Here is a 16,478-nt window from a genome sequence, read left to right as displayed (position 1 = left end):
CATCAATAGAAGGTGAAGCATATTTGCAGTTACTTCTGTGTCTAACATTAGTGCTTCAGCTGATATACTGTCAGGTCCTACTCCTTTCGCACTCGTCATTTCTCTGATGACCATCATGATTTCTTCGATTGTTGGTGGAGTGATATCTATGAGGTCTGTGTGTGCTGTTTCGATTTCCGGTGAATTCAATGGAGCTGGTCTATTCAACAGTTCCTCGAAGCACTCTATCTATCTGTTCCTCTGTTCTTGAATCTCCATGATTGTCTTTTCTTCTTTATCCTGGACTGGTCTCTCTGGTTTACAATATCTCCCTGCTAGTTTCTTCGTTGTGTCATATGGTTGTTTCATATTACCTTCTCTTGCAACTTTTTACACTTTCGTTGCTAGTTCTTCCGCGTATTTCTGCTTGTCGACTCTAATGATCTTCTTCACTTGCTTGTCTACTTCTATGTATTCAGCTTGTGCCTTAACTTTCTCTGTTTCTTGTTCGGCTGCTCTTAATTTCTGTCTTCTTGAATCTTGTGTGGGGTTTCGATAGTGATTCGTTCTTTATGATGTTTCTTGCGAACGAGCACCTCCTGACATGTTGAAGTTAGTGCTTCTTTGATCCCTTTCTAATCATCCTCCATAGTAGCTTGTTGTTTTTCTTTCAGTAGATCCTGTAAGGCTTGGGACCTGTTGTTGAGAGTTATCTTAAATTCATTGAGTTTATCAGTATGTCGAAGGAAGGCTGTATTGAACTTTTGTAATGCTGTTCCCTCAGCTGTCCAATGCTTCCTTAACTTCAGTTTCATCTTGGCCACAACCAGGTGGTGATAAAAAGCTATGTCAGCTCCTCTCCTGGTTCTCACATCTTCCATTGACCTTGCGAATTTTTTATTGATACAAATATGATCTGTCTGATTCTCTGGGGTGTGGTCCGGTGAGACCCAAGTAGCTTTGTGTATGCGTTTGTGTGGGAATATTGTGCCACCTATAATTAATTTGTTGAATGCACATAGATTTGCAAATCCCTTGCCATTCTCGTTCCTTTCTCATAGTCCGTGTCGTCCCATGATATCTTCATAATCGTTGGTGTTTATCCCGACTTTGGCGTTTAGATCTGCCATCAGGATGGTCAGGTCTTTTCCTGGGCACTTCGCTATGATCCATTGCAGCCTCTCGTAGAACTGATCTTCATCGTCGTCATTGCTATCATTAGTGTGTGCATCACATTGAATAACATTCATTGTAATTCCCGCCTTCTTTGTTTTGAATGATGCTTTGATGATCCTGGGTCCTTGAGATTCCCATCCTATAAGTGAGTTTTCGTGCTTCTTTGGGCAGCATCAGAGCAACTCCCTGAGTGTGAGGAGCATTTTCCTCTTCGTGACCGGAGTACAGCAACATCTCTCACGTATCTATGCCTTTGCTGTCCAGCTTGGGTCCAATGGGTTTCGCTGATTCCGAGAACCGCCAAATTGTATCACCTCATTTCCGTTGCTATTTGACTGATGCTCCCGATCTCCCACATAGTTCGGACGTTCCATGTACCTATAAAAATTGTTGCTCTGGTTGTTAGAAGGGGCGTCAGCCTCGCGACTGCTTCACTTATCTTGGAAGTCTCATCAGCCCTTGTGGTCTGATGTGTGACGAAATCTCAGCACAGATACAGAAGGCTCGACTAGCTTCTGCCAACTTGCTCCATTTATGGAGTAGGCAAGATATCCGTCTATCAACCAAAGGACGTGTTTACTGCGCAGCAGTTCGTTCCATCCTACTTTATGGCAGTGAAACATGGCCGGTAAGAGTAGAGGATATTCGTAGGTTACTAGTATTTGATCATAGGTGTCTTCGAAACATTGCTCGTATATCATAGGACCACCGAGTAAGTAACACAGTTGTTAGGAAACGGGTACTAGGTAAGGATGGCAAATCAATTGATGAAGTGGTGAAACTTCATCAGTTGAAATGGCTGGGACACGTGTTACGTATGCCCAACGACCGACTGCCTCGACGTGCGATGTTCAGTGGTATAGGAGTAGGCTGGAAGAAAGCTAGGGGCGGCCAGACCAAAACATGGCACAAGTCCATGAAGTCACTGACAAGTGGACTGAGTCATGTTGGTAGGTGTAGACTACCTGATTGGGGACCGCGAGATGATAGCAACCGATGGTTAGAGACCCTGAATGACATGGCTCAAAATCATTTGCAATGGCGCAGGTGCATCCACTCTTTGTGTTCTCCCAAATTCTAATCTTCTGAATTCTTCATGTCCCTTTTTTCCTCTTTCCAAATTTATTTCACTGTATTATACTCTTTAAATAACATCTCCAAACACTAATTTTCCCGATTACTGCTTATACTCTTATTACCTCTACCACTACGGGATTTGAATCGACAAGTGCATCTCTGTGCTAATGTGGTGTGGCAACTCGAACTGATGTACGTACGTACGAAGTTCTACGTTGTTACTGACTGACTGACTGACAGCCTCGCGACTTACGAAGAATCTCGGCTTTCTTCATGAGGCGTCATCATTCTTCCTTCAACTCCTAGGGCAGAGTCTAAATGGTTAGTTTGTTTATTCTGGTTAGCGTTTTTTAGCAAGGTTGTTTTCTAAGGGATAGGGTTGCTGACCCCATGCCCAACTCTCCCCCTTTACCCTGGCGTGGGACCGGCAGTAACTCTAGAAGTGCTACAGGTGGAGTTTTTAGCTAAAATCTAGAAAGTGGATGTAAATCCATCTAACTGGTCGCAATCACTGACCGTCTCAATATATAAGAAAGTATCAAATCCATGCTGTGAAAACTATAGAGGGATTTCTTTAACTAATATAGCATCTAAAATAGTAACCTTAATGATTATCGGACTCCTAACAAAAAATTGCGAACTGTAAACATAAGAAAACCGGGCTCGTTTCAAACCTGATCATTTATTCAAACACATAAACATGGAAACAAGAGGCACCAAATTCATGTCCCACACAATTATCATTGATTTGTTTGAGGGCTAAGATACTGCCTAGGTATCCAAACTGAAGCAAGTGGTTTCATTAGGGGGTCACACTCCAAGCCTTTAATTTAAAGGTCTAATCCTCAAGGCAGTGGAGCAACGATGGGACATGCAGTCCAATGGTGCCGGTCACCAACAACAGGTTCATACACCATTTGTTCTCTCACGATCCTGGAGTCCATGTGCACCATTGGCTTGGAATCATGGGTTTACCAACTTCCCTAGGTGGACTCTCCGTGCCCACCAACACGGTTAAAGAGCCGGAAAATCGTTTGTTGTCCTCTCAATTTCGTAGAGGATATCCCCATGGCGAGAAGGTAGAGAGTAGGGCTTAATGGCAGTAGCTGTAAATGCAAAGCCATGTGAGAGCATTTTTAGAAGGAGAGCGGTCTATCCCCACTCTCCACCGTACCGCATGTAAGGGGTGAGACCTGGTAGTAGCTGCATCGACCACATATTCACCATTCGTCAGGTTTGAGAACACAGGCATGCTTATCGGCGTCCGACAATGGTGGTCTTTCTTGACTTAAAAGCAGCATTTGACTCTGTAGACCGAGAGGTTCTGTGGCAGTGTGTGTCATTGAAAGGTGTAGCTAAGAAGTGCATAAACCTTGTGAAGGCTCTTTACTCGAACACTACCAGTTTAGTCAGAGGTTATGGCGAACTGTCATCTGATTTTTCAACCTCAAGTGGTGTCCGTCAAGGCTGTCCACTATCTCCATTTTTGTTCAATTTCATCATAGACCTACTGATGGAAACAATGTTCTCGTTGACTGAATTTTCGGGAATTGATCTCCTACCAGGAGGTTCGTTTATCGACTTAGAATACGCAATGATATAGTTCGGTTTGGTGAAGACGCTGATAAAATGCCCAGGATGTTTGTGATGCGTTTCTCTCGCTCTAATTGCGAATTGTTGCTCCAGGACTAGCCTCGTCGACTGAATTTCCGAGATATCCGTCTCTCAATTAAGGGACGAGTATACTGAGCAGCAGTTCGATCTGTTCTACTTTACGGCTGCGAAACGCGACCATTGAGGGTAGAAGATACTCGTAAGCTACTAGTATTTGACAACAGATGTTTTAGAAATAATACTGGTATCTGCTGGGCTCACCGGGTAAGTAATAGTGAGGTTAGACGTAGGGTATTGGGGAATGATGGTAAATCAGTTGATGAGGTTGTGAATCTTCATCGACTGAGATGGTTGGGTCACGTGTTGCGTATGCCTGAACACCGATTACCACGACGCGCAATGCTAACCGGTGTTGGGGATGGTTGGAAGAAAGTTGGGGGCGGCCAAAGCAAAACGTGGCATCAGCGCTTGAAGTCACTAACTTCTGGTCTGAGCCATGTTGGTAGATGTAGACTACTTGGTTGGTGTCCACGCGAATATCGTAACCAGTGGTTGGAGACTCTAGGTGACATGGCTCAGAATCGATCACAATGGCGTAGGTGTATACATTCTTCGTCTTCTCTCAAACCATGAGATTAAAATCGCTTCATATCTTTCTTTTTACAAATTAATTCTTTCTCCCTGTTTTATATCATTACGTGCAACCTTTCTTTTATATATTACTACCATTGAAGTGACTACTTCTATGAATTTGGTGTTCATCTTGTTGTGCTAATGAGGTGTGGCAACTTGGACCGATGTTAATTGGCAAAAGACAAACGAGCTTTTTGAATCCATGCAGAGATTTCGTCAGACACCAACCCATTAGGGCTAGTCAGACTTCCAAGATAAGTGAAGCTGTCGACGCGTTCAACTACTTCACTCCCAATCCTTAGTTCATGTGCTGACGCAAGCCAGTTATAAAACAACAACTTGCATTTATTTTTTCATAAATGCTCTGGGTAACGACTAATCAAATTCGTCAAAAGTTATTATAATAAATCATCGTATTAAGAGGGAACGACGCAACAGAAGTATATATTGTAATTAAAACGGAAAAATAAAAGACTCAAATTTTCTTGGATCATTTCAGAGTAGAATATGCAACAAAGCAACGTTCAACTTGTCAAATTGAAGCACATTAATGAATATCTAAAAATTGAGAACAATGCATATTGAAAACTTTGTTCAGAAGTATCAATAGATATTCCATTTTTCTCACTATTTTTTGATAGTCTATTCTAGTGATTAAAGTCTCGAGTGAATGATATGCCTGAAACTATTGAAATATTGAAATCAATAAACAGAAACTAATAATATGTGCCTTTGGCATATTGATAACTGCCAACAAAGATTTTGGTACATTGTGAACCCTATAGATAGAATATGGTCAACACCAAAAATTAAATAACATAATGGTCACTACCTATTGTAATTTATTAGTGTGTTTAGAAATCTCATTTCGCAAACTTCGAATGCCAAGTATTTTATAGTGCTAACATGTTTTTTTAAAAAACTTAACTTTTTCTGAGGCTCGTAAAGAACTATATTGCAGTTAATTAATTTATTTTATCAGAAAATCAATAAGTATAAGTTGGGAGACAGATATAGACAGACTATCAGATGACATTTAAGTTTTGATTTTGATTTGTTTGAAATTTTTATGTGACTGCCTAGCTTTACTGATTCAACCACAACTGGATGTTTTACATCAGTATATTTATGCGTCAAAAAATTTTTTGGTTGAGACGCATTAAAATTTCACTTTTAGTCTCAGAGGCGAATGTATCTCTTCTGATTAAACAGACGGGAGGTGAGGCAGACATGAGACCGTTAATAAACACACGAATGTCGATTGCTATCGTTGCAAAACTTCAGAAAGAATCTTAGTTGATAAGTTAGGAAATAAAACGTTAATGGATTTTAAAACGGGAAACATCAATACACTAAAGAGATAAACTTTATGAAGCTAGGTTACTAACCTATTAGGTGTCTAATATTATTACGTCAAAACCCGAAGTATGAAGAATGGAACCAACACTACGTTACGGAGTGACGTATGTTTCAACCGTAGCTGCCACCTTGACGCGGTGGTCGGGCTTGCCTATCGTGATGACCCAACCGAACTATATTGGCTGGAACATATGTTCCTGTAGGTTCTACCATGCCAGACAGGTCGACTGGAGAACGGTAAGACTGAAAGCAGCAACTCAAGGTCTGAGGGCGAAGTCGTACTGCTGACTGTAGAGGGGTGTGGCAGCAGTAAGGTGTTTCCCTCAGACAACCAGCATCTACAGCAATGCTGCCTTCTCACAAGGAGGGGTGGGGTTAGAAAAGTTCGACCCTAAAAATGTCACACCTCACCTTACCTCATGGATTTCCGTCTCCGGCGGTAAGGCCCTTTGAAGAACGGAGCTAACACATCAAAAACCTTCCACGAAAAAGCCGTGCGCGACCGGCCTCAACCAGTTGTCCCTTGGGTTCTGCGGTCACGCTCCCAGGTCTTTACGACCAACACTAATCCAATTTCCTTTCCAGGTTCCTCAAGAAATACCCTTCCACGGTGTGGGCAGCCGGGAAGTGACACCAGCCCTCATACCCGTAACTGCACACGAGACCAAGTTGGTCACATTCAAATCCTTCCTACACCTCTTATACCACTCTTATCTCCCCGACTAACACTTCTCACGTCTTTTTTTCACCTCGCACCGCTAGGGCAAACGATTCGAGTACGCGGAACGTTATTCCCGGTCTCCTGAAACCACGCTTTAAACTACATGTAGGAACTTTTACCGTACGAACACTTTGCCAAATAGGACAGCAGGCTTCCTTAGCTAGGACTTTCGAATCTCGCGCCATCGATGTGTGCTGCGTCTCCGAAACGCGCATACAGGATCCTAGTAGCGTCATTCATTTGACAACACCATGCTAAAACAAAGAACCAACTCGATTCACACTTCGTGTATCTGGAAGCCCTGATTCTGCTTCTCGTGGACTCGCCGGCGTACGTATAGCATTGAGTCCTAGGGCAGAACTAGCTCTCTTAGACTGGTTACCAGTAGACAGTCGTTTGTGCGCTGTCCGACTAAACGGAACAATAAGGACTCAGAAAGATAGGGACACTTGTCGTTGCCTCTTCGTCGTCTCTGCCTATTTTCCCACTGACTGCAGCGCACATGATGTAAAAGATGAGTTTTACAAAAAGCCTTCCGAACTTCTACGAAAAGCTAGGCGCTCTGATGTAGTAATAATGGCCGGTGACTTTAATGCTCAGGTAGGTAAACTAAGCGAAAGGGAAAGACACTTAGGCGGATCTTATGGTGTCGCGGCTCAAAGAACAGATAATGGCGACCGTCTGTTGCAGCTATGCTCAGATAACCGCCTGTTCCTTGCAAATACTAACTTTAAGCATAAGGAAAAACATCTTTTAACATGGCGACCACCTAATTCGTCCCAATGTTGGACCCAAATAGATCACATCGCTATCAGCTACCGATGGAGGGGCTCGATAGAAGACAGTCGCTCATTCTGGAGCACATGCTTAGATTCAAATCATGCTCTAGTACGAGCGCGTATCTGTCTGCGTCTTACTGGACGTAAGAAAGATGCTGCGAGGAAACCTCTTAGGGTCCTGTTTAATGATAGTCAAACTAAGAGCATATTTCAGGAACAACTAGGAAAACAGTTAGGCAGCCATGTATGTGATGCCCACCCCGAGGCAGCATGGAATGATATCCGAAAAGCTGTGGAAATAGCAGTGATATCTGCTAGTACGGTAACCCGTAAGGTTAGGGAGCAACACTGGATCTCAGCAGCATCTATCGCACTGATAGATGCTCGGAAACTCATTCCACCTGGCTCTGAACATAATGAGGAGCGGAGTCAGCTTAAGCGCAAGCTGACAAGAAGCCTACGCAATGATCGTGAACAGTGGTGGGTAGCGAAAGCAAGAGAGATGGAAAAGGCAGCGGCAATAGGTAATAGCAGACAATTGTTCAGACTCGTTAGGGAAACCGGTATTAGGAACCCGACTGTTAGCAAAACAATCTCAGAGAAAGATGAACATATTATACATTCTCAATCCAGGAGATTGGATCGATGGGCAGAACACTAGGGATCAGTTCAACTGGCCTTCAGCCACACTTCGGTTTCCCACGATCTCTAGTCAACCTGAATGGAAAGTTAATGTAGGTCCTCCGACTGTTTACTAAGTTGAAAAAGCCATAGGAAATCTGAAACGAGGGAGAGCAGCAGGCCCTGACAGGTCCACTCCTGAGATTTTTAAGGATGGTGGTCCAGTATTAGCAATGAGATTAACCGAGGTCTTAGGTAGAATTTGGGAACTGGACGTATTCCCATCTGACTGGTCTCAATCACTGATTGTGCCAGTCTATAAGAAAGGACAAAAGTCCTCTTGTGACAATCACAGAGGAATCAGTTTGACTAATATAGTGTCTAAAATATTAGCTTCAATAATACTTCGACGCCTAACTAAAGCTCGTGAAGAACAGACTAGAGAAAACCAGGCTGGTTTTCGACCTGGACGTGGTTGTATAGACCAGATATTCACACTACGTCAGGTTCTAGAACACAGACACATATTCAGAAGCCCCACAATCGTAGTATTTATCGACCTCAAGGCAGCATCCGACTCTGTTGATCGTGAGGTTCTATGGCAGTGTTTGTCATTGAAAGGAGTACCAAAGAAGTACATTAACCTTGTAAAGGCTCTCTACTCGAACGCAACTGGTCGAGTGAGAGCTTATGGCGAACTGTCATCAGAATTGATTACCTCAAGTGGTGTTCGTCAGGGCTGTCCACTCTCCATTCTTGTTCAACTTTGTCATTGACGTGCTTCTAGAGATAACACTTGCCTCATCTAAATTTCCAGAGTTTGAACTTCTACCAGGAGGTTCACTTGTTGACTTGGAATATACCGATGACATAGTTTTATTTGGTGAAGACGCTGACAAAATGCCGAGTCTTCTGACCACTCTAAGCAACAATGCAAGCATGTTCGGGATGCGATTCTCTCCCTCGAAATGTAAAATGTTGCTTCAGGATTGAGTTGCATTGACACCCAAACTAATGATAAGGAGTGAAGTAGTTGAGCGTGTCGACCGCTTCACTTATCTTGGAAGTCTCATCAGCCCTTGTGGTCTGATGTGTGACAAAATCTCAGCACAGATACAGAAGGCTCGACTAGCTTCTGCCAACTTGCTCCATTTATGGAGTAGGCAAGATATCCGTCTATCAACCAAAGGACGTGTTTACTGCGCAGCAGTTCGTTCCATCCTACTTTATGGCAGTGAAACATGGCCGGTAAGAGTAGAGGATATTCGTAGGTTACTAGTATTTGATCATAGGTGTCTTCGAAACATTGCTCGTATATCATAGGACCACCGAGTAAGTAACGCAGTTGTAAGGAAACGGGTACTAGGTAAGGATGGCAAATCGATTGATGAAGTGGCGAAACTTCATCAGTTGAAATGGCTGGGACACGTGTTACGTATGCCCAACGACCGACTGCCTCGACGTGAGATGTTCAGTGGTATAGGAGTAGGTTGGAAGAAAGCTAGGGGCGGCCAGACCAAAACATGGCACAAGTCCATGAAGTCACTGACAAGTGGACTGAGTCATGTTGGTAGGTGTAGACTACCTGATTGGGGACCGCGAGATGATAGCAACCGATGGTTAGAGACCCTGAATGACATGGCTCAAAATCGTTTGCAATGGTGCAGGTGCATCCACTCTTTGTGTTCTCCCAAATTTTGATCTCCTGATTCCTCTTTGTCTCTTTTTTTCTCTTTCCAAATTTACTTCACTGTATTATACTCTTTAAATAACATCTCCAAACACTAATTTTCCTGATTACTGCTTATACTCTTATTACCTCTACCACTACGAGATTTGAATCGACAATTGTGTCTGTGTGCTAATGTGGTATGGCAACTCGAACTGATGTACGTACGTACGAAGTTCTACGTTGTTATTGACTGACTGAGTGAGTCATGTATGACTAAGTAATGTCAGAAAATAAAAGCATCCACACCCATAGAATGAACCTAGGTTAGGATGGGTCTTAGGATGAAAACCATAATTGAATCAAGCTCTGGTGTTTACAGTGATTTACTAAAAGAAGAAAACAATTGTTGGCATTTTAGTTCCTACTAGTTAATGCTAACATTTTTTTGATTAAACGTGCAAGTAGAAATTAAAGTACATCAATGAAAAAGAAACAAGCCACAAAATTTGATAATCAACCTCGAAAGTGGAACTCAATTATAAATAAATATGTCTCTAAAATTTGGAAACGTACATTACGTAAATCGCTTTTTTATCCCTATATTAGGGAGATATTACACTTTACATAGTGAGAACTCTGTAAAATAAAAATTGAAGTAGAACAGAGATATTTACTCCACGTATAACTGATTTCCCCGGAAAATCAGTCATGTGGATAAATAGTTAAAAAATAACTGTTCTGATTAGAGTACTTAAGTGTATTTGGAAATGTAAATACAATTTCTGTGAATAACTTACTTAAATCAGAATCAAAAATAGCAGAATGTGGATCCCGAATGAACGTTTTCTCAAGTTTAAATCTGAAAGCCCCAATTGAATTAAGCCTCATCAAAAGTATACCTTACCTGGAGGCTTTTGATCTGCTAACAAGTCCGGGTAAGTCGACAAAAGCCTAGAGAGATGAAACATTTTCACAAGTAATATTTAAACGAATTAGGATTAGAACGCGTAAAACTGAATATAATGACACAATCTGTTATACTTTCAAGCAAATCCAACAAAAATTTCCTTCATTTATGTTTATCATACCGATAAGAGGAAACACAACAATTTGTACAAACACACCGACATGTTTCCACTACTCTTCATTAGTGTTCCTGCTGACTAAAAAACTTTCGATTTACAAGTTATTCACACATATCGGACCGATGACTGAAAACTTCCGTCTCCCAAAGTTAATCGCATTCAAATCTGCGTAGACTGAATCAGTAGTATATTATTAAAATAGATTAAATATACTAAGAGACTGGTAGCTAAGCGCTAATTTTTTCCCTCACTCATCATATGAATAAAAAATTCATCTATTGTTCTTTATTACAAATGTACAGTTTGGTCAAACGATTTCTGTGTGCTAGAGAAAATACATTTTAGCACATTCTTTCCAGTCGAATTGTGAAAATGTACCTAAAATGAGTTTTAACCCATCTAGAACCAAATACTGGTAGCCTATAACTCCTTCAGTCAATCATACGCATTGTAGAACTTAGGATAAGTGTAACTCGGTTCACGTTATAACGCCCCATCAGCTTAACGAGATGAAATTATCGAAACAAATCCCACAGTACAGGCAGTAACAGTATAAGTGGTATTAGAAAGGACTAGCTACCGAAGATATGATTATAAAAATGGATATGGATCGGCAGGTTAGAAATAAAAGTCTGCTAGGTAGTTTGGGGACTTGGGATCCAAGGGAGGAAAAACATTAAAACACCTGCGCCATTGAGAACGATTTTAGCCGAACCACTCAAAGTTTCTGACTATTAGTTACGAAAAGCATAAAGATCCCAACTGCGTAGTCCATACCTATAAACATAGTTGAGTTAAACAGTAAAAATCTTCATGGACTGATGCGAATCTTTATCGACTCTAACCTGTTAAAATCGATAGTTGGTTTGTCGATAACGTATTACCAAGTCTTCTATGAATCCGGTGTTCATCATGTTGTGCTAACAGCAACTTGGACCGATGCACACATATGCACATATATGTTGTAGCTGACTGACTGACTGACTCATTTGCCCACCAATGGCTTCATTTCGGTCCTTACTTATTGCAAAAATAAGTGCTTTTTCGAGCCTGATAGGCAGCTAAAAATATGCGAAGTATGACCTACCCATATTAGTTATTGACTGTTGAGTACTCAGTTAATCGATTCATTACATTGTCATCATTCAATAAGAAAATATGGTACATGCAGCTGTTTAACGGGCATTGGGAATAGAGGATCAGCATCTACATTGTGCAGTGTCTAGTAATAATAAAATCAGTCGATGAACAAAAAAACTCGCTCAGCAATATTACGATCCTTAAAAACAACAGGTGATTGAAATAAACCACTTCAATTTGTGTACTGTTTGTGAGCGAATATACTGTTAACCTATTTGTTGGCCATGTAGTGAACGAAGACTTGGTGAGAATGGTCAACTTATTGTTTAATACAAAAGTACAGAATGTCTTTGTAAAATACGAAAACCATATATTAAATACTTCATTCGCACATCTTCCATCAATTGTCTCTTACAAACCTCACCAACCCTTCATTCGTGTTCACTTCAATTCGATCTTTTTAACCTTCTGTTGTCACGCATTCCACTTGTGACTGGTGTTACTACTTTTGTCTGTCGGTATAAGTAGCATACACCGCAACGTTATCCATTATTAAAGTACAGGAAAATTGCCTAACATTAGTTCCTAATTCAAAAAATCACTCTTCGAAAACCTCTGTATACACACAGGCTTACCAATTGGACATTATCTTGAAAATACGTAGCTGTCTGTTTCGACCGAGTTGTGTGGGCTTTTCCAGACACCGCGCAAACTTTCCACTTGGTAAGCATATTTACCAAACTTGACTTTCCACTATTTGGACAGCCTATCACGGCAACCTTTAGAACGCGAGCATCAGGAGAAGAAAGTGGTTGCTGAAGTAACAAGTTTTCTAGATATTCTCCTGAGAGATGAAAAACAGGAATGAGGAGTTGGAAATATGGGAGAACACCGCCAATTAAATTGATCAGTAAAAATACAACCAATACCTAAGTAAAAGCATAAACTAAAATAAGAGTGACAATTGCCAAAATTCTGTAAGTCCAATGTAAACTGAATATCAATTTCCTAAATATTTACCAAACAAACAAATGAACAATACATTTGGCTGTTAGAGACGTACATTGTTAGCTAACTTTTTTTATGAACAGAGACATATTGCAGTTTTATATTATACTTTGTAAAGTTATTAAGTAGTCCTGAGAAATTATGTGAGCAAGCAAAGTTGGAGTGCAAAGTATTCATATGAAATAAAATGGGATTTCTTTGAACTATTAAAATTCATTCTAATCCATTTAATCAGTGCGATGAAAAGAACATTTACACAACTGGAAAACATAAATAGTAAGGATATATCCTAACGCCTGTTACTCCACTAGAGGCATAGACCGCTGACCAAGGATCTTTAACCAACTCTGTCCTGGGTTCTCTATCCTAGTTGTCGCCAAGCGTTTCGAATAATCATGATATTTACCTTCCATCCCCGGTTCTATGTGTACTTTAGTCTGACTCTTTTACTTTCTGCCTTTGGAATGTGGCATTTTAGGTGTTGATGACTAACTTCATATTTAACAATTGACTTCAATTAAAAAGCTTACATGTTATACTACGATGATTAAGATTAATCAGGAACTGTGATTTAAAACTACACCCACAATACCCAGTAATTTAACAATGTTGAAGCTCAATAAAAACTCCTAAAAATAACAGGACCACCTGTTCTTCACGACTTTAAGTCTGTCACGATCACTGTTTTTAGTAAAATTAAGAGCACTCAATATTAAGTTCAACTTGTCCCAGCAAAACAGTCTATGGGGAACTAGCAAGCTCCCTAAGGTGTTCGATTTACTATTACGCCATCCATCTGTAATCGTTTGTCTCTAAGGTCGTGTTGAATCTAGTATCTTTAAGGAACACAGTAGTCCGATGTTTACTCATCTCACAAACCCTGATTATTTGCAAACCGATTAAACTTTATTAGACAAAATCTGAGACACTTTAGTCCATTTTTGTTTTTGTTTCCGTCCATCCAGGACGTTATCAAAGTCCATTTACGTTTACCAACCTACAACTGTGAGATGAATGCTGCTTCACCTAGTATTTAGAATTTGGCAAGATCTTCACTACAAGTATTCTTGCCAACACCTTCCATAACCGCACTACTGCGATGCCAGTTACAGGACCAGTATTTGTGACTGAGAACGTTTACTAACCTTGAATCTAGTAGGTCACCGGGTCCTAACAGGTTATACACACAATTGCTGTCATCCCTCGTGGACACTTTCGGAACTACTCACGATGCTGTTCAAAACATACCTTAACCAAAGGGACATGATAAGAGAAAGACTGAGCCTAAACACCAACTTACCAGCGTAACTAGCAATGCGGTTAAGATATATGGAAAAATAATTCCAACGAAGTTGCTAATTCAAGCACAACCACACAATCTGTTGACTTCTTAACAACATGGGTTTCAAAATAAACATTCATGCTTAACTTATTAGTTGTGAGAAAGGACTGGACAGAAGACAAAAGCAGCAGTTTGTCTCTTGATATGATATTCACCGACTTATTCAAAGGTGTCTCATTTGGGACTTATGCAGAAGCTCTCCAGCGTCGGAATAACAGGTGCCATTAAACACTGGATACGAGATCTTCCCTGTGTCCAAAGACATAGGGTGAGAGCGAATGGGGCACTATCTGAGTTAAACCAGATAAAAGTGGAGTAATCAAAGCTACCAACTCATGTCCCCTATTTTGTCTTCTCTATTTAAATGAATTATCAAGATGTTTAAGTCGTCGATCCTTTTGTTTGCAGAGAACGCCAAAATTTGCGAAACAAGTGGTCAGGCTGATTATGTTGGTTTTCAAGCTAATCTAGAAAATAAGTAAAACGATCCCAAAGTTTGGGTTCCTAAATTAATTCTAGAAAGTTTGCTAATGCACATCGGACGCAGTAATAGCTACCATCATACACTTCCACGCATGCAGGTAAAGAATATAGTGATATTGGATCATGACTTGAAAACAACTACGCATTACAATGTAACAGCCGCCAAAAGCATTAGGGTGCTCTAGTCATTTAGTTGAGAGTCCAAATGTTTTGACGTAGATATGCTTTAAATTGTATACCCCACATGTGTGAGACCTCACTAAGAGTACTGCATTTGGGCATCCAGTCCATGTATTACTAGGTATACTATCACTTTTGAGCGTGTTCAACATGTGAGGACTAAGTAGAGTCAGGTATTCTCAGATTTCCTTGCTATGAAATCGCAAAACGCTGACAACTTTTACCCTTATGGCAGAACGTGAGGTAACGCCATACTGATACGTTGCATCCCAAATGACGAGTTGAGTGCTAACATGACCAACGTTTTTTCTCCCTCCAAGACCATTCATATCCAAGCCAATAAGGTTCAAAAAACATAAATCAAATAAACTGAGTGAGAATCCGTTTTCCTTATCGATAACTGAAACTCCCTAACAGAACACGCGGTTTCAGTCTTATCAGCTAACACTTTTGAGGAGAAGCTGGATTTTTAATGGGAAATAAGCAGCAAAGTTTGACACAAGTAAACTGACCTACAATCCTCATTACTGAAGACTGAAGATAACACACTAGGAATTAGAAGATTATAGAAGGACATAAGAGCTTTTGCTAAAAATAAACTTTTGCACAGTTATCTTTAATTTACAGATACAGAAAAATCAGATCATTTTCATAGCTATTTATTACGTACTTTTTGTATTTGGAACTGACCGCACTTGTGATTGATATATGGCTTGTTCCGTTGAAGCATTTGTTCCTAACGGCCTAAGGATTAAGTCTGTCGGACTATTAACTCTCAGGAAGAGCTTGACGACTGAAAACCTACATAATCTCTCGAAGGACATTTCGAACTTGTGCGACCTTCAACCCTCAAAATCTCATTCAAATGGTTCAAACGGTTGTGGACGGGACAGAAGACGCTTTCGCTTAACAGGCTTCCGTTTCTAGTAGCAGGGGATCACGAATAACTCCGGGCCGGAACTTAGGTATGTTAACGATAAAAGAGGAAAAACAAAGTGGTAAATCATAGTATGATACTATCCTTAGACCTTAAGAATAGATCAAGTTGCCTCTTAAAGGACTCCTGAGAAGTCGTTTGGACTAGATCAACCGGCAGCGAATTCCAGCATTTGACAACTCTTAAGGAGTAGAAGTTGTGTCTACAGTCCGTTCTACTATGTTGTATCTCCGATTTCTGGGTGTTAACCCTTAGGTTAGTGTTGGAACTAAGCTTAAGTAGGTGTTTATGAGGATGTCCAGAAGTGTTAAGGGTACTGTAAGCCATTAGGAGGGCACCTCTAGGACGCCTATACTCTAATGGGTAAAGGTTAAGTGATTGGAGGCGTTTTTCATGAGATTTGAATTTGAGTTCCCGAATTGATTTCGTGGCTCGCCGTTGGATACGCTCCAGAGTGTCCTTATCCTTTTGGAGTTATGGAGGAAATACTATGTTTCCGTACTCTAAATGGGGACGAATGAAACTGTTGAAGATTATGTGGAAAGTTTTTTTGTCAAACTGGCCAAAAATGCGCTTCAGTGTTACGAGTGCAAGGTTTGCTCGAAAGGCGTTTCTGTCACATTTAACGTAAGACTTTAAATCATAGGGTACCAGGACTCATAAATCTTTTTCGACTCGGGATACTGTTAGAGAGGAGTTTCTTAAATTTTAACTGTAGTCTACAGTATGTCG

General features: G+C 40.7%; 1 protein-coding gene across 1 annotated transcript in view; it reads right to left on the bottom strand.

Annotated features, from left to right (window-relative positions):
- Positions 1 to 15,716, bottom strand: part of ERAL1_1 (Era Like 12S Mitochondrial RRNA Chaperone 1) — a 30,567-nt gene extending 14,851 nt beyond the window's left edge. Inside the window, exons 1-4 of the mRNA XM_051211306.1 lie at positions 15,480 to 15,716; positions 12,432 to 12,640; positions 10,536 to 10,582; positions 10,429 to 10,490 (exon numbers count right to left, since the gene is read on the bottom strand). Of these exons, the coding sequence (XP_051071346.1) occupies positions 10,429 to 10,490; positions 10,536 to 10,582; positions 12,432 to 12,640; positions 15,480 to 15,633 (472 nt within the window). The 5' untranslated portion in view covers positions 15,634 to 15,716. The remainder of the gene's footprint in view (positions 1 to 10,428; positions 10,491 to 10,535; positions 10,583 to 12,431; positions 12,641 to 15,479) is intronic.
- Between the last annotated feature and the right edge of the window lie 762 nt (positions 15,717 to 16,478).

Source organism: Schistosoma haematobium, chromosome ZW (assembly GCF_000699445.3).
Source record: "Schistosoma haematobium chromosome ZW, whole genome shotgun sequence".
Taxonomy (NCBI): Eukaryota; Metazoa; Platyhelminthes; class Trematoda; order Strigeidida; family Schistosomatidae; genus Schistosoma; species Schistosoma haematobium.
The sequence above is the reverse complement of the archived record's forward strand: the minus strand, read 5'-3'. Positions and strand labels throughout refer to the sequence as shown.